Here is a 27215-nt window from a genome sequence, read left to right on the forward strand (position 1 = left end):
ATTAAATACCAACTAATAAAAGGTGTTTCATAAAAGAATTTAGATTTTTAAAAACCTAAGAAACAATTATATATTTTTAGGGTCAAAGGTTTAAGCATAATAAAAACATTTTTATGAATTAGTTATTATAAAAATAATCATTGTTTTTTTTCCAAAAAAATGGTATAATTATGTTTGTGTTGGCTTCTTTGTTTTACAGTGCAAAAACAACGACGCAACCATTTGCGCTTGCGCTAAGTTTGATTATTTGCGCATGCGTCAATGTTTATTATGGTGCGTATGCGTAGAAATTGCACTCCTGCGCATGCGTCAGATGCTAAACTTGTGCGCATGCGCCCTGGCCCAGCACCACAGAGGTAGCTCCACTAGTAATATACTAAGGCAAATGGCCGCCATTGTTTATGTATTGCCTAAACGCGAGAAAATGAATTTTTCCCGATGAAAATTGGCTGAATATTTACGGTAAGATCGCCGTTTAACGGCCGCGGAGTGTGAGAGCAAGTGTTGATGTGTTATTTAACGGTGTTTAACGTGAGAACGGCGGGGTTTGTGTGATGAAAACGCCGAATTTCTACCCCCCATTTGTTGAATATTTGTCAAACTAGGGCGAAGCTTGGAATTTGTCAAAAAGTGAAAAATGTTAAATTTTGGCCCAAAGTGCCTCAAATATGGCCAGTTAGAGCCGCAACTATCAGAAAGTGACTCTAAACGCCCTAAAAATGTGAAAAATTGTGCATTTTTTAAGTTTTAGTGTCTGATAGGTGAAATTTAAATTTTCAAATTTATAATAAAAAACTGTCAAAAATTATTGTTTAGTTTTACATTTAGTGTCTTTATAACATTATGTTATTAAAATTGAACGTTTATGCTTTTATTTTAGTCATTAAATGCCTCTTCTCCTAACCTAATTTTTGTCAACCCCACAAATTTTCAAATCGGTGATTAAGAATATTTCTTAAAGGGTTAATTCCACTTAATTCATTTGAATTAAATTTCACTGTTTTTCATGCTTTTTACTGATTTATGTAAAGAACTCTGATGTAAAGACATAATTGCACAAGAATTTTTAGTTTTCTATCAAATAAGTTTGAAATTAAAAGACCCGGTTTCATAGCTAGGGTATTTATTATCGAAAAATTAAATATTTTAGATTGGATTGGGTTTAATCATTTAAAGATTTTGTGTTGTTTTTTTCCCTAAAATTAATACATTAAGCTAAATATTTGCACTGTATTATCTGTTTTAAGGTTTAATTCATTAGGTACACCATCTAATAATTTAAACTGAAAACATGATTAATTTATGAAATCTAAGAACAATTAACTTATATTTCCTATTTGTTTTGATTTTAAGGACTAAAACTTTAAAAAATCCTTCATTTTCAAGAAATTTAATATATTTATATTTTTGTGCAGGAATGGGTCGAGGGTGCCTCGGTGGGAAGGTTGAAGCAGTTTTAACCTGCCAGGGAGATATAGATGACCCCGCTTTCCCATCCAAGTGTCAACAAATATTCAATAAGCTTCAATCGCTATTAGATAACAGTAAGTAGACATTATTATTATTTACTTAAAAAGATGAATTATTCGCTTTTTTGTGTAAATATTTTTTTAATACATCCATTTGAAATAAAAATTCATTGTCAGTCGAATAGCTAGTTATTATGTAGTGTATTCGACCGTTACTCACGATTCGGAAAAATAACATATTTTTTCTATGCTTAGCGAATTTACAATTTATTACAATGTCTTTTAAAACCAATATTTGGTGTGATTGATGTCGTTGCGCTACTTGCTTTGACAAATTGACACAATAGGACTTGTTTATTGCTTATTAAGACTCGTAAAAGGACTCAAAATATTTTTATGTTTTTTTTTTACAGAAGAGCTGGACGTTACAAAGTGTGAACCTTGGAATTCTGTTAAAGTTACCTTCAATATACCAAAGGTAGTTATTATTTTTATTTGAATTGGTGCTGTATTAATAAATAAATAGGCGTTTTTTCTTCCGTTTTCCTTGTTTTAAAAATAAATAAGTTAATAAATTCACGAAACCTTTTATTAGAAAAACCCTTTTAATTAAAAAAAATGGTTATTAATTACTATTATTATCAAAATGTGTTTTTATTTCGATTTCTATTAAATATTTTACCCCAATTTCAATATTTATTTGGAATCAATATAATGATACATTGCGAGATTGTTCTAAAAGATAAGAAATTATGTCAATGACACCTGTTAATACAATATTTACCCACGTATTATCTCAATCTAATGAAAATTAACAATTAAATTAGGCATATTATTGTAAAAAAACGGCTGCGGTACTAACTTTTAGGGGTGCAAACTTATTATTTTTCATGTTGGCACAATTCTCACATCTTGGCTTCACATAAACATAAATGCTATGGCTTTATTTAGAATTTTTTTTTGCTTTTGTTTTTCTAATGGTGTTATCTTTTGTTTCAGGATGCAGCTGAGAAACTTGCCCGCCTGGCCGAGGCTGGAGATCAAGTTCTTAAGGAACTTGGCATTCTCTCCATCCAGGTGGAAGGGGGACAGGTAATATATCTTAAAGAATAACAGAAATGACAATTTTGTCATAGAGTTGCACATCAATATCAAGCTTACAAGATTTTTAACTTATAAGATAATGTTAAATAGTTCATTTTAAAATGTAGATAATTAAGACAATATATTCGGCAAGAATGATGGACATACAGGCATAATCTTAATTGTAGAGCTGCTATTCGTCTAAATAGAAAAAAAATATCAGCAAGAGAAAATTATTAGGTATTTTTTAATAATCTTAATAAGTTTTTCTTATAAAAGTTAATTATCAATGTTTTATTTCAGGTCATATCCATGACAATGGTTGAAGACCATTCAGATGATGAAGTCGAATCAATAAGTACTCCAACCAAGTCCTCGCCCCATAAGGACACCCCCAGTAAGCGGGAGGATGGGCCAAGCAACGCCTTGCTCTCCCCGGCGGACGGGATTCCTGCCAGTTACAAGGGCACCAGTATCAGAAATTTTTCCTCGCCCGGCAGTCGGTTAAACCACGGGTCTAGAGACCTCCTCAACTCACCCAGCTCGTCGTTTTCCCTTAAATCCTCATCAGAGCTCACGCTCGGTGGGTCACAAACTACAAAAGATGGCTTGTTGGCCAGTCTAGTAGCCTCAAGGACAGCAGGCAAAAGTGATTTATTTAATGTGAAAGACAGTGATGAGCCCGTGGCCAAAAAGGCCAGAAAGGTTGATGGCATCAACAAATCAAGTGATAATAGTTTAGGTTATACTTTTAGCAAGTATGTTGGCAGCGGAAGTGGCTTTACAATTCTCCCCGTCAACAGTTCTACCTTGACTGCCGGCAGCGGCAGTAGTAGTAGTAGTAGTGCCGGCGGCAGCTCGAGAAGCAGCAGCAGCACTACAGCCTCTGGATCTCACAGTAGCAGCGCTAGCATAACAGCTGACCCCTTGAGCGGGTCGTCTGTGAAGCTGGCCAACTTACCCGGCGTCAGCCTTACCTCGGTCAGCCGGGCTAACATGGCCAGCAGCAGTGGTGGCAGGTCAACAAGCGGCGGCGGAGGACTCATGCCGCCCCCATCCTCAGTAACATTGAGCCCTGTGCCTAGACAAACCAATCCTAGTTTAGTTAATAGTCCCAATGAACGGTTAAGTGAAAGTGACTCATCATTGGGAGGTAGTGGCAAATCCACGGGCAGCCCCAGTAGTAGCAGTAGTAGTAATAAGTTATCTGCCTCAGACAGTTCAACCAAGTTATCATTGTTATCCAGTAAAGATACAAACAATAAACAAACCTTCCTTATAAACCCAATCACGGGTCAGTTTGAAATGGGACCACCGGAACCCGATCCGGACGCCGCCGCGGCTGCTGCTGCCAGTGGCGACCCTCAGGCTACCAAATCAACGGCGACAGTCTCTGTCGTAGGATCAGAGCCAAGTAAAATCAAAGTTGAAGCCGGCCAAACTAGCCCAGGCGGTGAGCATTCTCTTAAGCTGAAGCTTAAAGTTTCTGGTCCCAAAGTGAAGGAATCTTCGAGTAGCAGCAGTTCGAGTAGTAATACTAGTAGTAGTAGTAGCAGTCAGCAGCCACAAAGTGGCGGCAAACTGCCCAAGCTCAAGATAAAGCTTAAGGAGAAAAGTGTGGAGCTTGAACAAAGTTCGCCGCCGCCGTCTTTACACAATAACGAGGACAGCCTAGAGTCAACCAAAACCAGTGCCTTACCACCTCACCCGCCGTCAGCATCAAGTCTGGATGATGTAAACAGTAGCAGCAGTAGCAGCTCGAGCAGCACCAAATCGCCTCAAGATGAGTCTACGAGCAGTGCTGCGTCTGCAAATGTTTCATCACCACCGCCACAGCAGCAGCTGGAGGCTGTAACAGCTGCCTCAGCAGCCGGACATGTCCAAATTGATCTCAAGACGCGTGTACGGATTAAACCACTGCCGGAAAAAATGCGCATCCTGGAAAACTCCAAATCGCCGGACGGCCACCATTTTGGCAAGTTGAACAACAGCCAGATAAATCATATCTCCGTAGACACCACTCCAGATAAACAGAGGAGTAAGAAGAGTAATATGAAAGAGAAGAAGGGAGATAAGAACAGATTAAAGATATGGACGGATAGTTTAGCCAAGCACACGAAACGGGAAGACTCGGGTAGCAAGGAGACCAAACGATGGCCGGAAGTTTTGGAAAACCGGCTGTTTGTGCAAGGTTCCGGTCAACATTCCAACCAGAGCAATAAATTAGAAAATAATAAGAATTTAGAACAAGGTAAAATGTTTAACGTTATTTTTCATTTAAGAGAAAATCTTTTTGCTTCCTATTTTTACGTTGCATTTTAAAACGCTTGCTTATTTTGTTTAACCAATAGCAGTCTGTATTAGATAAAAACCTGTTATAAAAACAGTTTCTTTCGTTCTTTTTAAGTTAGAAGCAGAATAGATTTCCTCGAATTAAAATATTCTTCTAAAGCGGATGGGGGTCGGATGAGACACCTTTTAACCAAATATAAAATTGGCATAGAGAATTTATTTTTAAAACAAAATTACAGCAATCTGTTTTCACTTAATTTCACTTAAAGGCATTATGAATACTTTTCTAGGAGAAACATAGTTAAAATGAAAAGAGAGAGAGGGGGGGGGGGTAATGCAACCATCCCGTAATCAATGCGCAAATAGCACCTAGAATCCGTGTTTTGTTATGAAACTTGGCATGAGTAAACCTTGGCAAGTCTATCTCCCCAAAATCGAACAAAAAATAGCAAAAGTAACGGCTCATTCGTTCAGCCGTTTTTGTTGTTGTTGCTATTTTAGGGTAAATATATCATCAATTCCTAAGTACCAGCGGCTACCGGCTAGAACCGGTTTAAAACGTCTGGGAGCGGCAAAGATTATGATGTGTAGATAGGCCATTAACAGTTAACAGAATTTGCCCTGAAAAAAAGTTGATCCCTTTGGAATTATGATAAATTTACCCTAAAATAGCTACAATAAAAAAAAACGACTGAGTCGCCAGTCGGTACTTTTCAAACAAAAAGCCAAAAAATTTAATTATTTTTGTCTACATATTTATTTTTTATCTTTCATTTTATATTACTTCTAAATCTTAAAGGGGAGGAAGGGGTTGGGAGGTTTGTAGATTTAGAATAAAACATAGGAACAGTCCTTGGATTTGGAATGAAAGTTTGTGTCAGAATTGCTGTAACTGTCAAAAATTATCATCTTTTACTTCCCCTAAAATTCAGAGTTTTAAACAGAAAGTTCTATTTATCAAATTTCTAAATTTTTTTTTAGAGCATTTATTTTATATGTTTAAAAATCCGAATTGATAATACATATATATTTTTATCTTTAGATGAGAAAACACGAAGTGATCAAGATGATGAATCCAGCAATGATAATCATTTAAACTGGGCGGGGCCAGGGCGGGGGGAGGGGGTAGCGCTGCCTGGCCCTGGCCCCATCCACCCTCTATCGCCGCCCCAAGCGGCGGCGGCGAGCCTAGCTGCTAAATCTCCCCATTTGCAGCACCAGCCGCAGCCCGACGACTCGCCGCATTCCTCCTCCTCGCTTGCGGACAACAACAAAACCTCATCCAGTGGCGGCCTAAGCTCGGTGCTTGATATACTCGAGGGTCGGCGCGCGCTGGGCGAACCGGTCAGCCCGCTGACGGGCCACCATCACACCGACCAGTCCGGCCACCAGGGCGAGGATAGCGGCATCGAGTCCGGAGACACACTTTCAGAAAAGAGTCCCAACCAAGGAGAGAGTCCGTTTCATGCGAGCGCAGCCAGCGCCGAAAGTATGGAGAGAATGCCGACATACTCTAGTAGTGTAGTCGGCAGTGTCGTTTCCGGAAAGCTATCGCCGCCCGTCTCCGACAGCGGCAGCACAGACTCTTTAGTAACGGCCACACCGCCAGACAAATCGCCTCATACAACCGCCGGGGGAAATGGGGGAAAGCTTATACCTGAACAAAACTGTGCATCAAGTAATTCTGGACAGTCTCCGCCATCCTCTACCGACCAATCTTCTTCTTTAAACTGTGATTCTCATCCTTCAAATAATATCAGTCCAACTCTGACGGACAGTTGTAGCCTAGTAACTCAAACAAACAGTTGTAGCCCCTCTGATACTTGTTCAGATGATTCAAAAATAGTTTCTTCAGTTGATAGTTTGAATAGCAACAGTGTAATTATTAGTCGCAGCTCTGCTTTGACAACAGTATCCACTCCGTCCTTAGACACAACCTCAAATCAACAGCAAACAGCTTCAAGCAATCAAGAGCCACTAAACGAGGAAAATCTACCTTCTTCAAAGTCACCTTTGCCAATAGCGGAAAATGAAGTTGTTACTAAGCTTGTGAACCATACAGATTCTAGTAATACTGACAACATTCCTTTGACAAGTAGTTCAACAACTGAGTCGGCGTCTAATGTGGTCGCACAGACATCTTCGACGGGAGAAGCAGCTACTTCATCGACAAGTTTCCCGCTACAAACAACCTCATCGACAACAACATCCAGCAGCACTAGCCTTGTCTGCATACCAGCAAACCCGGTCCAGGTAACTTTATGTTTTGCTAGTAATGTATCATGGATATTAAGGGATGAGACAATTGACGATATATTGATATACATTATCATATGATGAAAACTAAAATTGATTGAAAAGTTTGGACACCACTGCTTTGCGTAGCACAAATAATATATAACCAGGGAATGTCTGTTTGCGTGTGTGAACATTTTTAGTAGCGAAGTCAGGGTGGGGGAAAACCCAGGATTTTTTTAAAAAGCCCAACCCAACCCGTAAAAACCCTTTAAAAAACCCTTAAACCCAGGGTTTTAAGGTTTTTTTTTTTTAAAACCTGGGTGGGTTTTTTGGGTGGTTTTTTTTGGATGGGTTTTTTGTATGCCCACCCTGAGCGAAGTAGAACATTTGTCTGCTTTTAATTATATGGGGTTACTGTTTTTTTTATATTAGACTGTTATTTACTTCCCATCACTTCAGCTCCCGGGCCCCATCCCTTTCCCCATACCTTTTAATTTCTTTACCCTCCACCTTTATTAACCCTTTACTGCATGATGTAAATAAATTAAGCATCACAAATAAATACTTTCTAACCAATTAAGGCAAATGGCAATCATTCACAAACAGTAGCATGTGATCATAGCAATCCGAATACTAGTTATCCTTATAACAGAATCTTTGTCTGTGTACCGAAGGATCTCGTTAACCGTTGAACCGCTTGTTAAAGTAAGGATAAACCGGTATTTGGTAATTAGCGCACCTTTATGAACACAGAACATCTGCGCTGCACAACCCTGTCATTTTCTAGGCATTATTGATATACTGAAATCAGTTATAAAAGCATATTTAAAACCTCACAAGATTCTGCAATGATAAACATAATCAAAGTGTGATCTTATTTTATTGAGATCATAATAGCACAAATATGATAAATGATAACATATACATTTAATAAAATAAGATGAACTCTTCATTGGAGGAATTGTGGGAGGTGCTTGGGCCAGTAAACCTGTAATAGTAGAATACAAATATTACTATTACTTTCTCTGCTTCTTCTCCTTTTTCTTTTGGCGGCGCTCTTTCTTTGAGATCTTCAGATCTTCGAGCTGCTCTTCCAACTGCTGGTTTTCATACAGCAATGTCTCCTTGACCTTGGCTAGGCGGTCGTAGGATGCGTCCTGCCACTTCTCATTATCCTTGAGCCTTCTCAGCTCTAAACGCAATTCATTGAGCTCTAATTCCTTGTCTCCTTCCCTCTTATCCTTCATGAGGTCCATTTGGAGCTTCAACGTCTCGACCTCCACCCTCAAGCTGACCACCTCTGCACACTTGTCCTGGTAGAGTGAGGATATCCTCCCTGCTACACGGCTCGCCTCTCTCTCTCTCGTGTACGGGTCTCTGGTCCTTCCACCCTTTGTTACCTGGTGGAGCAAGCGCTCCAAACAGCCGTTGGACATAGGACTGCGGCCGCCATTTGGCCTGGCTCCGGATACTTGGGAATCCGAGCGTTCGCGGCTGACTGTCCTGTGCGACGTCCTTCTTGGCGGGGCATGCCTTGAGGTACTTCTTGTTCTCCTCCCCCGGAACAGCCCTCTCGACTTCAACAGCCGGACCATGTACTCGTCCTCATACCAGGCCTTGGTCATCGATATTGGCAAGGGCATGGGCAACGGTGCTAGGATCCTCTTCTTGGGGCGTCTCTGGTGCACATAGGCGTGCTGATGGTGCTGAGTGATCCATCCAATGACAATCTGTACGCCTAGGTCCGACGGCGTCTTGCCTAGCGATGTTTTGCGGTAGAATTCTTCGTAGCACTGGGCAAAACACGCCAACACCCCGTTTTCTGGTGAGAGAAAGGCTTTATGCAAGCTCAAACTCTGCTCACCAATGAGCTGGGTGTAGCTGCGGATCTCGTTGTTGAGCTCTGAGAGGCTAAACCAGTGCCTTTCTCCATCCGGATTGTATCGCGCCGTGGAGAATGATATGCGATGCTTGCCTCCCTCTATCGCAGCTTCCGTCAAGCAACGGATTGTTGCCATCAGGTCTTCATTTTGCTCCTCCATGAAGAAGCAATGGACGATGTCCGCCGAGATGTGCATGGGGCGTTGCTCGTCTCTCATCCAATCCAGCGTCTCCTGGGTGAAGGTGCTCATCGACACGTCGCCTACAGTCTTGTAGACAATGGGGTAGTTGGTGGCCCTGGTTTCGACAATCTCGAAATCCGAGATGTGGACTCGCAGGGGTTGCTCCTCCTCCTGTTCCATGGACTCGACTCGGGCAGTCTCTACGGCATCTGCGGCCCAGTCATCAGCAGTTTTCGCCATTCTGAAATTTGGAAATCATTTTAGTGTTTTGTAAAACAATTAATTTTTTACTGTTTGTCAACGGCGAATTACGTGCGTATGTCTGTCTTGAAAAGCTCAATAAATAAAGCACCAATGATAAGAATTTGGAAAAAAATTATGAACTAATACAAATTTGTATAAAACACATATTATAATTTGAGAATAATGAACTTTATATAATTACTGTACAATATTTGATAAAAACACTTTTATGTACAAATGTTTGATGTTATAAAAAATATTTTTGTAAGATATCGAAATTACATGGTTGCTATTTTGATAAATTTACAGCATTTTTAGCGAATTTGAATAAGCGCCGTATTTTTAACTTTCGTTTGTTTGTTTCACCTAGTTTTTAAAGCTGTTCGAGTTTTGGAAAAAGAAATGTCGATAGATTAATTTTTGGAAAAAGAATCGTTGATAGATTAATTTTTGGAAAAAAATATATGATTTTTGAAAATAAAAACTACCTCTTATGCTGAACAAAAAGCTCCGGTGGACGTAAGCAGTTAAAATGCTGGTAAACAGATGAATATTGTCTAAAAATACACATAACTTAACAACTCGGTATAGGATGGTTCGCCAATGAAATCTTTACACGACTGGAAGAATTATTTCCGCTTTTCTGTATATATGAAACTTTAAAAGCGCGATGCCGCGTTTATTTGTCAATTGGCGTTGCGTAGTAGGTATTTAATTTTGTAAAATATATAACTAACTTCCGGTAAATTCTGTTGTACTACGCGACACTACTTTTGGAAAAGAGTTTGATAAGGTCGTCTTTTATTTTTGAACTTTTGTTTGTCTATAAGGAATAATGGAACTTTTATTAATGTTTGAAAACTTTATTTTCTTTTGATTTTTTTGGCTTTTTGTAAACTTGGGTTTTAAGAACGAATATTTCTGTGTTTTTTAAATTTGAAAAATGGTAAAAAAAAATATTGCAAAAATTGGAAAAATCTTTTGTGCGGGTTTGGGAACCTCTAAAAGTGTGGTTTCCCGTTTTGGTTTTGAAAATCAATTTTTGTCTTAGTTTTTGATAGCTCTGATATACTCGGAGCTGATCCTTCCTGCTTGTAGAATGACCATTATTTTCCTAGGGTTTACTCCCCTTTTGGTAAGGACGTCTGCTGCTTGTAGATCTCCAGGTACCCAGACCAGTTTCTGGATTTCCTTGCCCTCCAGCCATTGCTTCACCATGCCTATTTCTCTCCTTAATCTCCTCTCTCCCACATCTGTTGCACTATGTATGCTTACATAGGCGTCTCTGTTGTCAATGATGGCTGTGATTGGGAAGTCAAACTTGTCTCCCAAAACTTCTTTCAGAAACCATCTTGTTGCTATGGCTGCGTCAATACCTGTTGTCAGACTCATGGTTTCAGCCGCTAGTGTGGAGTTCGTGACTCTTTGGATTTTGTTGGCTTTCCATTCTATTGGAGCACAGTCTCCAGTGTCTGCATTGACTAAGAACATGATGTATCCTTGAGCACTGTCTACTCCTTCGTTCAGGTTGCCAAAGCTGGCGTCTGTGAACACCCAGATTTCAGCTTTCTTCAGATCTTTCAGATCTGCAATTCTCACTCTGGAGATATCTTTCATTTTTGTGAGAGTTTTCTTGGCTGCTTTCAGATCTGCTATGGTTCCACCTTGCATCTTTGTGGAAGCTTCTATCAACTCAAATGCAAGATCTGGTCTTGTAGCTCTTACCGTCCAGTTTATTGCTCCTGTCATCTGTCTGATCAGTGTTAGTTCTTCAGGAGTCATCTTCTCTGTTGTTTGGCTTAGTCTTTTGGCTTCAATTTTTGGAATTGTGACACCTTCTACATACTTCTCTTGATCCAAATTGATGCCATTGTCATCTTGTTTCAACATGAATCCTGTGTACATAAATGAGTTGGTCTCAGACTTGCCAATCTTGAAAGCACTGAGTACTTTGTTTAGGATTGTGTCATTGAAAAATTCTGTACCACAGTGAATGAAGTCATCAACGTGAATTCCAATCAGCCCTTCTAATTCTCCTTTGTCATTCAGTAGGTAGAATAGGCCTGAATCATAAGTAGATTTCTTGAAACCTAACTTTTCCAGGTTGTTTTTCACTTTTTCGTACCATTTCTTGCTTGCATCTCTTAACCCATACAAGCACTTCTTCAGTCTCCAAAGCTTCTTTAGCAGTTTTGCTTCCTTTGGAGGTTTCACAAGAACTATTCTGTCTAATTCATTGCCTTGAAGGAAGGCTGATTTCACATCACTTGCACTTATTTGCCATTTGTTTGCTGCAGCGATTGCTAGAATGATCCTGAGTGTGTGTTTGTGCATGGTAGGTGATTCCTTTGGAACATCCTGTAGTTCCTGGAATCCTTTGGCTGTGAGCCTTGCTCTCAATTCATCACCTTTTTTGGTTATGACCCAAAGAGTTGTGATGTATTCTTGTCCTTCATCCTCTATTACTTCATAGGTGTCAAACTCCTCCAGTTTGTCCAGTTCTTTTTGTTTAGCATCTAGTGCTTCTGGAGTGTTGGTTTCATCCTTGTCCACTAATACTGCTAGGATCTCTTCATGAAGGTTTCTGTCCGAGTTGTCCTCATTATCTTTTCTTTCAACTCTTGGCTCCTCAGTTTTCCTGAGTTCTATGTTTTCAACATCATCACTAATTATTTGACCATCATCAAGAACAAAATTGTACCAGTTAGGATATTTTCCTGTTCTTTTGCCGCTGCTAATTACTGTGGCGTTTTTCCATACTCCTTCTATTCTGATTTGCACTTTTTCAGCTCTTTTTAGGATGGCCACTTGTTTGGTGTTGTTCTTTTTTGTTGGTCTACCTGGTTTCTTTTTGTGTTGAGATGTCTCATTGTTTTGTTCATTCTGTGTTTCTGTTTCAATCTCTTCTGTGTCTTCTTCTGTGATCTCTTCAGTGATGTCATTGTTCACAGGAGTGATTGTCTCTGTCTGGATGCTAGTGGTTGTGACTGTATTTTCAGCTTCTTTCTGAGTGTTTGTATCTTTTGTATTCTTGTCCTTTTCATTTTTGGCACTTTCAGCCTTGTTGGTGTTGGCATTTTCAGCCTGGGCATCTTCAGCCTTGTTTTCTTCAGTTTTTATCTTATCAGCTAGTTCTGGTTTTACTGGATACAGTCTGTTTGCGTGTACTTGTCCGAAGTATCTCCCATGTCTCACACAAATCACTTTTCCATCCTGGTACACTACCTTTCCTGGACCTAACCACTTGTCATCTTTCTCTCTCCTGTAATAGACGTAGTCTCCATGATTGTAGACATGTTGAGCTGTTCTGATCTTAGTTCTGAGAGCTTGTTTAAGCTTTTCACAGTTTTGAGATTTCATGAATGCTGCTCTGCATTCATGCATGGATTTGAGTTGTTCTTCTAGAGCTTTGCTGTGAGTCTTAATCTCTATGGCATTTGGTGGTTCTTCAATTATGTTTGGTAGGTTTGGTTGTCTCCCATACACTAGTTGAAAAGGTGAGAATCCATAAACTGTAGACAAGGAGTTCTTGGCTACACATGCCCATGCCAGGGCTGTCTCCAGGTCCATGTCTGGGAAGTCCACCAGTACTCTGGTGAGAATGCTGTCTACTAGTGCATGATTTCTCTCACATAATCCATTGCTCCATGGACTATAAGCTGCTGTAGTGTGAATGATTATGTCCAGTTTGCTCATTGCCTCCATCATAATGGAGCCTGTAAACTCTAAACCTTGATCTGTGATGATCTCTCTTGGTTTTTGGAAATATCTTACCCAGTGAGTCATGAAAGCTTTGACAACTGCTTCTGGGGTCTTTGATTTTAATACTGTGCCTACTGTGAATCTTGTAAAACAGTCAATCATGTACAGTATGGGTATTCCCTTCCATATCTTTAAATCCATGGCTACACAGTTATTGAAATCATTTGCCAATGGTAGAGCTACTGAGGGTCTATCTGGTAATCGCTTTTTGAAAATGCATCCCTCACACCCATCTATAATTTTGTCAATCATTTCATCAAAGTGATCTCTCCACTTTTCTGCTCCTTTTAAAAGATCAACAAATTTAGTTTTGCTGCCATGGCCAAATTGCTTATGGAGCTTCTCTAACATTTGGTATTGTTGTCTTATGGATGCTTGTTCTAAGTCTATGAGCATTACGTGTTGCATGACCATTGAGTCTTCTTGGTCATCTTGGCCTAATAGATTGATAATATAATGGCCTGCACTTGTGGTATGGAGTTTAATGGGGTTTCCATTAGCTGTGGCTGTGTCATTGACTAGGTTGATAGCTATTCCTAGTTGTTTCATGTGTTGTTTGGACATGAGTAATGGGATGTCTGAGTCTATGACATCTAGACTTAGTTCATGTATTTCATTGGCAATAATTATAGGTATTTTGTAAATTCCTAGTGAGCATAGTGATTGCTGGTTGCCAAAAGTAAACGAGGTTTTACTATGGTGTGGTCCTGATAGTAAATGTTTTAGATGTTTGGGAATAGCCTGCATGTATATTTTTAGCCATTTCATGCCTGTGACACTGCTAGAACAGCAGGTATCAAGCGCTGCTGCGTTTAGCGTTTCAGCGGTGAATTTTGATAATTCATTTTTGTCTGTAGTAAAGAAAATGTGCTTTTGGTTATTATCATTCTCTTTATTCTCTGCCTCTTCAATTTCTTTGAGAATATGCTCCGGAATGTCGTCTTCCGTGTCTGAGGTCTGTCCTTCTATGACAAATGCTTGTTTGTATCTGTCCTGTCTTTGTCCGTCTTGCATTTTGTTATAGGGACATTCTCTTTGTAAATGTTTAATTGACAGACAGCTCCTACATTGTAAAATACGCCCCCTCGCGTCTTTAGGGTTGGTTTTATCCCCTTGTGCTAGGTTATTTTGGGAATGATTATTTTGGAAACTGTTACTGTTGCTTGGGGCATGCGTGCGATTACTATTGTTGTGACGGGAATTTTTATAGTTTTTATTATTTTGGAAATTTTTCTTCTTTGCCCACGCAACAAATGCGTCTTCATGTTGCGCCATGAAAGCGTCCGACAGTTTATCTGAGCTAGTCTCATTCTTTAACCCAAAAACGTTGGTTAGCATGTCAAACATTTTTATTTTGACATTTTCATAGAGCTTTTTATCGTCGGATAGATCTACCACGGAATTTAGTAGCTCTATTTGTTGTGCAGAGAGGTTAGCATTGTTCATAAGGAACCCTGCTTTTATGTCGCTTGATAATGTTGTCAACCCTGCATTTTCAGCTTTGGAAACTAAGTATTCAAAATGTTTTGCATACTCTGAAAATTCTTGACCTGTAGCTCTCTTATATTCAACTATTTCTCTTAGACATTGGAATTTTAAATGCTTGGAAGGTTTCCCAATATGTCCGTCAAGAAATTCTAGGATTTTATCCACAGAATTTTCTGCAGAACCTATTTCTTCGGGCCTATATTTTTGCAGTAATTGTCTTTGGATATTATCCCCAAAGTGGGGATGATCATTTTTGATCCCCGCTAAAAGAATGGCCCCCCTTTTTGCTTTGGGAATGTCTGTGATCATATTCCATAATGCCACATTGTCTTTGTAATCTGAGTAAAGCGAGTAATCGGAGAGCTTTGGCGCTTCCGTTGTTACCCTCACTTCTGCCATTTTTATTGAATCCGGTGAGGTTTCGTGATTTTGAAAATTATTGGCTTTATGGAAATTATATATGTCTTTAGCACTTGTACTTTTTTGTGCTTTATAGTTGAATCTAAAAGTTTTGCTTTGTAAATTATGCTTCTCTTTAATATGACGCGGGTTTGTCCTACCCATTAATAAGGTGACTTAATTCTCTTTCCTATTTGGAAAATGAAAGCTTGGAAATTGCGCTACTTTTGGAAATTTACATCCTTGGATTACGCTACTTATAGATTAGTTATTTATCCTCTGTTTTTACGAATAAATTAACACACAATTTATAAATTTTCTTTATTTTTGGATACTATATTTGAGAAAATAATTCTTCTTTATATTTATTTGGAAAAAAAATTACATATAATATATTTTGATAATATACTTTATATGACAGTTTTACACCGGCTGCTCCGAGCCTAATTTATTTGAAAATTAATCTTACAATTTTGTAAATACACCGGCTGCTACGAGCCTATCAATTTGTTCTACACCGGCTTCTACGAGCCTAACAATATATGTTTTACATATATATTACACACCAGCCTCCAACGGGCTTAACATTTTTAATTGATTTCAGCAATCTTCTCTTTTGAAAAAAAAAATATCACCAACCTCTACGGGTTTAATCATTTGTTAATTGGGCCTAATGAACAGAGTTGTGCATTGTGGAATTCCGTAGATCTTTTTGAAAAAAAATTGTGCCTTTTTTTTCTAACTGTAGCGCTGCTACTATTGTTAAAGTAAGGATAAACCGGTATTTGGTAATTAGCGCACCTTTATGAACACAGAACATCTGCGCTGCACAACCCTGTCATTTTCTAGGCATTATTGATATACTGAAATCAGTTATAAAAGCATATTTAAAACCTCACAAGATTCTGCAATGATAAACATAATCAAAGTGTGATCTTATTTTATTGAGATCATAATAGCACAAATATGATAAATGATAACATATACATTTAATAAAATAAGATGAACTCTTCATTGGAGGAATTGTGGGAGGTGCTTGGGCCAGTAAACCTGTAATAGTAGAATACAAATACCGCTGGTTCTTCTTTACAGGGTAGCTCTGTTTTTTCAACCACAAAAAAATTGTTTTACTTTTTCTTTTAATTCTAAAATGAAAATTTGCTTATTGAATTCATCACCCCCTCCCCCCTTTCAAGTGCGCCTAGAGGCCTCTAGGGACGTAGCAGCTATTTTAAATATAAACAAGGATGACAACATCCATAAGTAGCTAAGCTTAAAATTTATTGATAGACATCAGGAAAAAATAATCTTTTGAGTATGTTAAAAAAAACATACCTAAATGAAATAAATCGCGAAACCTTTTAAAATGTATAATATCTTTTGAAGCATTAAGCTAAGAAGAAAAACGTGAAATCTAGGAATCGATCTAGCACCCCAACCAATAGCAAGTCTTTAATAAACTTGGTGAAAATATGTATAATGTTGACTTAATTAATCCCTAAAAATTCAGCTGTTTATCTTGAACAGGAGTCGAAAAATCATGAAAAACTTAAAAACTAGGAATTGATCTAGAACCCCAACCAATTATCATATCCTATAAAAAACTTTATAGAAATGTGTAGAATGTTGACTTAATTAATCCCTAAAAATTCCAGCCGTTTATCTTGAACAGGAGTTGAGATAATCATGAAAACTTGAAAAACTAGGAATCGATCTAGCACCCCAATTAATATACAAATCTTAATGAAACTTAGTAAAAATATGTAGGGTGCTAATTGCAAATTTACTTAATCCCTGAAAATTACAGTCGTCTGTCTTGAAAAGGAGTCGAGAAAATTACAAAAACAAAAAAAAATCTAGGAATCGATCTAGCATCCTAATTTACAAACAGATGGACAAAATTATGTATAGATTAGATGCACATTGCGCATATGTCATGGGAATCTTCACTAAAAATTTCAGCTGTATCTTTGATATGAGCCGAGAAAATCTCGTTTCCCCCACTTTGTCTCAGACAGACGGACGGACATTTCGAATTATAGAGTAGCTTCGTTACTAAAAATAAACGAAAAATATCAATTCTAAATAATTTTTTTTTGTAGCAGGGGAGAATGACATTTGGTGATGTTTTACCATGACTTTCTTTAAAACAAATTGATAAGCATTTTATGAGTTTTAAGCAAGACTATGAAATTGTCATTCTTCCCACGAAAATAGCAGACATTAAGTTTTTTCCCTGAATATTTTTTTTAAGTAGGATATCTATAGATAAAAAGAACAAGAAATCAATGCTGTAGGGACATATTTTTATAATCAATTTTCATTTAGTATTTAACGTCAAACATTTAAATTTTATATGTTAAGGTGCAAGCAGATCCTCTGCTGGGAGCCAGTGGTGATGAACCTGTAGAAGAGCCAGACTCTGACCTCATACGCTCTTGTGACGGAGCTGACGACAAGGTGTCGCCAGACCTGTTAGACATGGAGACCAAGCATGAGTCAGCAGGATGTGTCGACGGTGTTATCAAGGATGACCCCAAAGCTACGGCTGCAGCAACTGAAACAGTTGAAATTAAGCCACAACAAATAATACAACAGCTACCGTTGACAACAATTACACCAACAGCTGTTGTTGCGAGCACAATGGGTAAAACAATAACCAGCACCATACTACTGACATCAGGCTCAGTTAGTAACAAAGTTGTGACCATAGCAACTCCTGCTTTCATCTCCTCACACCCTACCCTATTAACCACCAGCAACCCATCATCCACAATATCCACATCAATAACGGTGACCACGCTGTCGGCGGCAACGGCCGCCGGAGGCGGCACAACCCATCACCAACTGTCCACTATCCGGCCGGGCGCTAAAATGGTGCCGGTGAAGCTAGTGAGCGTGCCTGGTCATGGCGGGGCCATGCGAATGGTGCGCGTGTCCCCGGTGAAAGGGGCGGAAATCGCCGCCTCTTCTGCCTCCCTGCCGCCGCGAACTGTAGTGATAAAATCTAGCCTATTAAGACCTTTATCAAGTAGTGCTAATATTAATATCAGTGATACAAACAGCAGTGGGAATAATCGTAGTAGTAGTACAACCACAATTACAACAACAAATAGTATAAATAGCTCAAATCCTGCAGCAACAAATAGCACTGTACAGTTTCCTGCACCCTCTTCCAGCATCTGTGATAGTATTGTCCCTCCAGACTCCAGGCTAGCACCTCCAGTCACCGGGCCGGAGGCTCCAAGCACCGGGCCAGAGGCTACAACCTTAGACTCTGCTCCTGTGTCAGCACCACCGGCCCAAGAATCCAGTTCCCTAAAGCCCACGGTTTTAATTGTAGAACCTGGTGATGCGGCGAAACCGGAGCAAGTTAACACCTCCCTGCAGGACAATGTAGCGACTTCAGAGTTCAACTGTCTTTCGCCGCACCCCCCTCCTCCTGCCACAAATACTTCAACTAGTCAGTCAGCACCAGTCAAAGGACAGCAACAGCCACCACCTGAAGCCCCCTCACAGCCCCAGATCTCATTAGGCAACAACCAAGACAAACCTCAAGAATCTGTTGACGTCAATCATCAGAATGATACAAAATCAAAATCACCTCAAGAACCTGAACGGCGACTTGAACCGCCGCTTGAATCTCGGTTGGATGAGGTTGAAGAGGTTGTGAAGCCGCTGCCCCACCAGGGCCCGGCCGAGGTTGTTGCTCTGGACAGCACGGACAGCGGCCACTACCATCCTGTCCAGCCACAGCGCACAGTACCTGTTCTCACCAACGGTGACACCGCTAACGAAGAGATTACAGATCTGAAAACTCTTAGTTCGGCCCGCCGGTCCAGAAATATCGGTGGCGGTTCCAACATCAAATCTGCCACCGTTTTAGGTTCTAGCAACGGCTCGGATCTAAATGGCGATTCGACTGATTCCAACGGTTCACTGTTAAAGCCATTAATCTCATCATCTACAACAACCGTATCCACAGCAGTTGCTGATGGTGTCCTGGTTGATGCTGTTGTTGCCACACTTGTACCTGAAGTAGACACACCGCCGCGCGGTTCCAGTCCGCAAGAGCTTGAGCTTGTCACTCCGCCGTCAGGCGTCCAACCGCCTTCGGCATCTGCCGCGGCACACGGCAAGCGGTCGCGGCGCGACACAGGTTCATCAGTTCAGTCAGACAGATCGGATTTAAGCAGTGTTACGGGGGTGGTGGTCGCCGGCAATCAAGAGCCGGCTGCCAAGCGGCTAAAAGAGGAAAAAGGTGTTGGTCGCAGGGGCAGCACGAGTCCAGGGGCTAGGGAACCGAGCACGCGGATACAGGATCGTCGAAAACCGGAAGATCCATCGAATCCTGATGCCAAAACTGTTGGGTAAGTTTAATATCTTTAGAAGGAATTCAGTTTGCATATGGCCATTGGCCAAATTAAAGAAAACATAAAGGGGTTATCTGTTTCATGAAGCAAAAATTCTCCCTAATTAATGTTTTATTCTCGTTATTTTATTGCCCAAGGACCTTAAAAAATTAAGGTCTCAAAATAGTTTTTTTGTGTTTTATACTTCAATTGTCAGAAAATTATTTCTAAACATTCTATTGCGATTGCATGTCTAGACGAAAGGACAGCACTACCTTATCTTGATAATGTAAATAGGCATAAGTTTTCATGAAATCTGATTTTAATTAGTTACAGATATAATATATTAAAGTGCCCAACAGAACGCGTTTTAGAAATGATAAAATATCCCTCTAAGCATTGTTCATATTTTTTTTTCTTATGTAGGACTTTTGTTAAAAATAACATTTTATTTTAGTGTTAATAAGAAGAAACCTGTAACTAAGTCTGAGCCAGTAAAGAAAGGAGTGGCAGGTGGTGTCACAAATGGGACTAAGCACAACTCAAATACAGCGCTGAAACCAAAGTCAAATGCCGCGGCAGCTGACAACAAGACCAAAACAGCTGCAACAACAGCAGCAGCCAAAACCAAAAAGACTGTGGCAGCAGCCAAGACTGCCTTAACAACCAAGTCAGGCGGTGGCGGTGCAGCCGCAGCTGTTAACCAGCCTGCAAAAGCTGGCGGTAAAACGGCAACTGGCGGCGGTGGTGGTGCTAATGCAGCCGTAGGAAACAATGCGCTAGCTTCTGTGAAGACTGCAGCTGTTTCTGGCGTAAAAGCTGCGGCGGCTGACAAAGTGGCAGCACAGGATCCCGGAAGACGGGTCAGTGCCAGAGTTAAGAAGCCAGGTAAATATTTATTTTAGCAATTCTTTTTATGATTAGCATTACTGAATATTTTATTCAAATAACATACAAACCTACCGAATTACCCTACCAATTTTATATTTCAACAGGGATCTAAAGGGATAAGACAATGGTCGATAAATTGATGTTCATTTCCAATGATGATTCATAAAATTTTCCATTCTGTAGATTACAATTAGAGATTCCAACCAATCAAAATTGAATAAAAGTCCCCCAAAATTGTTAAACCAACGAGTAAGAAAACTTTATTATAAAACTTTGGGTACTAGTGTGATAAATAGCTGAATGTCCCCTACCTTCATAATTTTTCAATGTTATCAATTTAAACAACTTCATTTATTTCAGACGAGAAGCCTACTGCAGAAACAAAGAGGAAAAGATGAAACTAAAACAAAAGCATAATTTTTTTTTCAAATACCCAAAAAGTAAACCTGACCTTATCCTCAATCCTTCCTGGTGGGCTGGCTGGACCAGTGCAACAATCCTGTGCACGCCAGTCAGCCAAGAAAAAATATACAAAATAAATGCGATGAAACAAACCGTAAAGATGGTCTATTCACCCCCCCGACAATGGCCAGTGTTTCAAACCTCCAGTAATTAGAAATAATAAAACATGGAGATGACAACTTTATCTGTGCAATCCTTAACAAGAATATGTTATTATTATAATTATTACTATTATTATTATTATTATCATCATTACCCTAACTTACTACTGCTACACAAATTATACATACACATTTTTTTTACACCCTTTAAGCATTAATTTTGATAATACCAAGAATAGAAAATTTTGAACATGTTACGAAGTCGCAGTATCCTAATAATGTAATATTCTTTCTTTAACTTTAAAGGCTTTTAACCTACAAATGAAAGTACTCGATAGGAATTTACTAGCTAGGGTTCTCATAAATTTTCAAGGAGGGCGCAACAAAGTGAAACGTGCTAAGAAATAAATCTTTTTAACCGCCTTTAAAGTTGTTGAAAAAACAAACACGTAGAAGGATACTGAGACTTTTTAACATGATCCGAAAATTTTGTGTGATGTGAGCCGATCATTTAATTTTTATCTTATATAAACCTATCTCATAGCTAAAGTTGTATTTTTTGTTGTCTCTTGTTTGCCGTGATTCATTAATCATTAAACTGACCTAAGCAAAATATTCATTTATCTCACTCACACACATCTAAAGCGCGAATAAATGCGCCAAAAAAAGGAGAAAATATCGCGGCAACAATGAATTGTTTTTTATTTACTAGGAAAAATAATTGTATAATTTTTTTTATGTCCTGAATTGATTATATTTGTGTTCATATGTGGAGTTTTTTTATTAAACAAATTGAACAATTAGTTAAATGTGTATATAAAAATAATAAAGAGAAAATATTCAAAACATTGATTGACTGTTAAATGAAAACAAAATTTGTCTAGATCAATATCAAGACTTGCTGAAAAAAAGCAAGATTTTCATGCAAAAACTATCTTTCTGTTCTGAGTAAAGGAACAGTTTGAAACGCACCAATTATCATTGCTAATATTATTTAAGAAGAAAATAAATTGCCTGTAAGAGATTTTGCATGGGTCATATGTATATATGGTATATTTCATGTTATTTACATGCATTGTTATACAAGAAAACATTATTTAAAATGTTTCCAATAAATACAAATTATAAACATTCATATTTATGTTTTTAATAATTCGACGCTTTTCTATAATTATGGTATGTATGTTCGTGTAAGGAAATTAAAAAGTGCGTTAGATACTAATTAGGAATTTAAATGGACAAGCCAATCGACTATAAAATGATGTACAATTAATTATGTAAAACAATATTTAGCTTTTTATAGATGAAAAGGGGACAAAGCACGAACTAAAGTAAGGTTGATGTTAAGAAGCACCTTTCAGCTGTGTATCTCTTAGATTTCTCTTATCAGATTTATTCTGGCAAATTAAACTCGGAATACTTCTTCCCAAGAAAATAGCTTAATACCACCACAGGACCAGTAGGTATATTACCCGAATAGAAGAGACCAATTGGTTCAGCGGTTACAGAGATCTTCAGACAGACATTCTACTTTGTATTATAGATAGACAAATAAACGAAAAAAATAAATATTTTTTTCTCTCTATCTATTATCAAACGTTTTGTTGAGTTCCAAGTGTATTTAAAAAGCTCGGAAAAAATATAATCGGATATACTTTAATAGGCAGAAGTACCAGGTATCTAAAGGGACAAAACAATGGCTGATAAACTGATTTTCGTCCCCATTGATGAAACACAAAAAAATTTATTTTACAATTAGTGGTAGAAAGTCACTCAACGAAATGAACCAACAAATTAAAATGATAACATTATCATAAGCCTTTGGTAACTAGTTTGAGCCTTAACGCGACATGTCGAATAGGGTGGGTCGATTTTGGACATTTGTTTTCTGAGACCAAAGCTAGGATCTGCAAATGATTTGTATGAGTATAATACACCACTGGATGATTTAAAATTTATCCTAAGTCTATTTGTAAATGGGTGTCAAAATTTTATTGAATCAGAACTATGGCTTTATGGTGCTCCTCGGAAAGGCATTGAGGAGTAGAATCAGGAACTTTTGACCGTTTCAAAATCTCGTTCCTAGCCTGAGAAAATCTCAAAAAACCTCTACAAATTTGACAATTCTAAATAAACCTTAAAAAAATGATGTTTTTTTTAGTAATTTCTAAGGCTAGGAACGAGATATTTTAAAACGGACAAAAGATCCTGATTCTACTCCTCAAGGCCTTTCCTGGGAGTACCATGAAGCCATAGTTCTGATTCAATAAATTGACACCCTTATACAAATAGCTATACAATTGAATGTCTGGTCTTTGGTAAAAAGTTGGTAAATAAAGGGTAAGGACGCGAAATATCACTTTCACTGACTTATAGCCGGAAATTCATTATAAAACTGGGGAAATGCACAAAAAATATTAGCCCTCTAGCACTAATAGTAACTGAGATAATAAGTGAAGAGCACTTGAATGTCGTCTTTGCATATTTTTTATTTATAAAATACATATTTAAGTGGTATAGTTCTAAAACTAAATTTTTTAAAATTCTATTTCAGTCAGAAATTTCATTTAAGTTAGTTTTATCTGTTGCACATCCCCTCTTTGTCTAAATAATTCCGATATGAACCCGCCCTAATGTCGAACAGCCCAATGTCCCCTTCCTACCTGATGAAGTGCACTTTTATATTCCAAATTAGCCTCCCAGTTAAAATAAATTTATTTGTAAAACAAAGGTGACAACATCCAAAAATAGCGCTGTTCTTTAATGTAACAAGGATGACAACATCCATATAAGCGAAGCTCTGAAACGATAGGTCAAACGGACATTAACACTGGTATAGTGTCAGTATAAGAATATACACCTAAGCATAAGAGTCAAAGGAAAATTGTGAGTAAATTTGTTGAAAATCTTCTTGATACTGAATAATGTTTAAGGACATACTTACAGATTTAGAACCTGATTATAGAGTTGCTTTGCTTATAATATTGTACTTTTTTTGTCCCAGGAATCTGTATACCAAAAATCGGATTATTAGATCCCATAAAAATTTGTTGTTAAAAAAGTAAAAAAATCAACTTGTTTCAAATGGATGTACGGACATTCTGATAATGATTATAGAGTTGCTACGCTTTCTAAATCGTACCTAACTACTACAGGAATCACCATGCACAGATTGAAATCGATAGGACAATTCTAACATGCCTAAATTAACAAAAAAAAAAGCTATCCATCTCATACGTACGGACGGACCGACCCTAATTACAGAAAAGCTTTAAAAAAAATGGAAAGCATAGACAATGAGAGGGTAGCCAAACAGACGAATTTATAACGTACGTAATGATTTTTAGTGCCATACATACGAAATTTCAGAGATGGGTTTTTGAGAAAAGAATGCCGCGTTTTTTTGACATTTTTTAGACATGTCGAAAAAACAGAGTATACAACTATTTATTTAATTATTTCGCTTTTGTTGGTACGGCCTTCATAGAAGAAAAACAAATTATACTAAATCTATTTTTGCTGCATATTAATTAATGCACTTTTTATAGCTGTATTAGATATTATACAAATGGCTAAAATATTAATTTTAAAATTTTGAATTCTTTAGTTGTATACTCTGTTGAAATCCTACAGATTGAACGAAGACGATATCGTCTTCGTTCAATCAATCAATGTCTAAAAAATGCCGAAAAAACGCGGCATTCTTTCTCAAAAACCAATCTCAGTAGTTATACATTTGAAACCAGCTTAGAAAAATGCAATTTAGAGAATTACCGATATACCGGAATACCAAAAGAATTCTAGAGTGCATTAGTGAGCAAATTTTCACCATGAAAATAAGCCTTCCATCTTGAATAACAGAAGAGAAAAGAATATTTTTCAAAACGAAATTTGATGTCCTCTAGAGCAGTACAAACACACTGACGGACCAAGTGAGATATAGAGATGACATTAGATCAGGAAAATCTTCCTCAGAATAAAAACAGCCATCTATCTAGTAAATAAATGACCTGAGCATTATTAATTTAGGAAATATTCTTAAAAATTTTCAGTCGAGAAATTCCCGTTGCTTAGAGATGGACGGACATTGTTAATTATAGAGTAGCTTCGCTCCTAATAAAAGGTATAAAATAGGGTGGGTCGATTTAGAATTTCACATTAGTAGACATTGGCAAGGGTTACTGGGCCAATATAAAACCCTGTGAAACTTGAAAGAGGTTTTTTAATCCAAAAACAACGGGCGCGCGGGGGGTATAAAATGTGCCCGCCCACTTATAAAACCAAAAATTGAAATTCCTTCAAACACAGGCATGTTGCATATCAAAATGACTGCATTGAAATGCTGATTACAAATCTGAAAACCGCTTTGAAAAATATTAATTAAGTCTGAAATGCTTTTCAAATAACCTACCAAAATGAACATTTTTGACTAAATCAGCTGTTTAAGGTACTTAATGAGATCTTTTTCGAACTAGGAGCAATATTTTTTCAATACGGTTTTCAGATTCGTAATCAGCATTTCAATGCGGTCATTTTGATATGCACCATGCCTGTGTTTGAAGGAATTTAAATTTTTGGTTTTATTAGGGGGTGGGCACTTTTTATACCCCCCGCGCGCCGGCAGCCATCAGAGCCAAGTCACGTTTGAAACTTGAATGGGGCTATAATACATATATAATATATGACTTCCGCAACTTATGATAACAGTAAAATCTAAAAAAAGGGTTAAATGAACCCACCCTAGTATATAACTTGGTCTGTCGGTAACATAATATTACTTTGAATTTATATTCTATAGGCTTCTATTGGAGATAGAATGCTGAAATTTCTTGCACCTAATAATTAAAATTCAACAAGTCTCCAAAGATGTTGAGTCAACGAATAAGAAAACTTAAAACTTTTAGGAGTAGTATAGTAAACAGCACAATGTCTCCTTTCTCCTAGCGCTTAAAGGACACGTTTTGCAAGACAAAAATTAAAATAAATCAGCCGAAATTATAAATAAAAATACACAATTAAACTGTAGGAATTTATTTAAAAGATAATAAGCAAGCATACAATAATAATTTTATATTACATTTGTCTAATATAAAAGCATAATAAAAGTTTTTTTTTCTCTACATGTTTTATTTTATTTACATATTTTTACATTTTAAACTGCGATTTTAAATGAGCGAACACTGCACTAAGACTCTTTTCCATTATATGTATAGCATGTATCAGGCATAGAAGTTATCCACCTGTAGAAAAATGCCATTATTTAGCAGTATATGTTTTTGAAATCGATTTATTACCCTAGATGTTCAATCAGTTCCGAAATAAGTACACTTCCTAACCTATCACATGGCTGAATTGTTCCTACCCTTTGTTATTCCATTCATCTAGAATTTCTCTATTTTTGTAAAAAGTTTTTTTTCGGCTTTTGTTAGTTAACATGAATTGAATATACTGTAGTTTAAAAAAGAAATTCCTTAGATGAATCATCTATTTTATTGGAAAAAATCCGACTACATTAATGGTTAAAAAGTGTACATTCTAGTCATTTTTGCATTTCATCCATATAACTAATAATTCTATTGATAGGTAGCAAGTTTTAAAAAATGTTACATACAAATGACGCGCAATAAAAGAGGGGGATGGGGGCAAAAATCACCATCTTTATCAATTTTACACATTTGTGTTATTATCTGGGATCTTAAATGATCAGACAATAGGCTATAAATTGATGTTTACCCCAAAGTATTGACATTTACTGCTAATTTGTACCATCCAATCAAGATTTAATGTCAGTACCAAAAGATTTTTAACTGAACTAAACATAAAACCGGAGTAATTTGTCACTTAAAAGTAGACAAAGATGGTCAGAAATGCCCTACACACCCCTCCCATCAATTCTTTAATCGCCTACAACAACTAACAGGTATAAGGTAGTTTGGTAACTTTATGAGTGTATCTTGTGGTAGAATATACAATATTTCCCAGTATGGCTTCTAGACCGGTTAATATCCCCTGGATTAGATCCGGTTCTCAGCCAAGCTGAAAAATCAAATATAGCATTGTAATATAGACAATTTTCGACGAATACTAAAATAAATATCCCCGAGGGCTGGTTTTAATCTTATAATTTTTCATTATTATATCCGCGGAAAGCTGTCTATAATACGATGCGATAAATAACTAATCCTATTTTGTTGCTTCATACTTGCTTTTGCATCTAAAATATTGCCAGCTTTTGAAAGATTTGCAACATATTGTCCTTGTTATCAAACATTTATACGAAATCAGGGATTTTAGGTGATAAGACAATGGACGATAAATTAATGAAAACTTTTAATTATAATAAAAAATGTTACTTGAATAGATTAAATAATT

The 27215-nt window shown here is 37.6% G+C and overlaps 1 protein-coding gene across 2 annotated transcripts; it reads left to right on the plus strand.

Annotated features, from left to right (window-relative positions):
• Positions 1-328: 328 nt before the first annotated feature.
• On the plus strand, positions 329-21978 carry LOC145322523 (uncharacterized). Of its 2 annotated transcripts, none has more exons than XM_080164615.1 (10): positions 329-462; positions 1416-1544; positions 1883-1947; positions 2469-2561; positions 2856-4803; positions 5887-7097; positions 17402-19407; positions 19847-20277; positions 20641-21123; positions 21300-21978. In XM_080164615.1, the coding sequence occupies exons 2-9, from the start codon at positions 1418-1420 to the stop codon at positions 20676-20678; spliced, it is 5919 nt and encodes a 1972-aa protein (XP_080020741.1). In that variant the 5' UTR covers positions 329-462; positions 1416-1417; the 3' UTR covers positions 20679-21123; positions 21300-21978. The 2 variants fall into 2 exon arrangements, with proteins under 2 accessions (XP_080020741.1, XP_080020743.1); XM_080164617.1 differs by lacking the exon at positions 329-462 and adding an exon at positions 474-761.
• The last annotated feature ends 5237 nt before the right edge of the window (positions 21979-27215 follow it).

The sequence above is a fragment of the Acartia tonsa genome, chromosome 6 (genome assembly GCF_053477335.1).
Source record: "Acartia tonsa isolate MP-2025a chromosome 6, ASM5347733v1, whole genome shotgun sequence".
NCBI lineage: Eukaryota > Metazoa > Arthropoda > Copepoda > Calanoida > Acartiidae > Acartia > Acartia tonsa.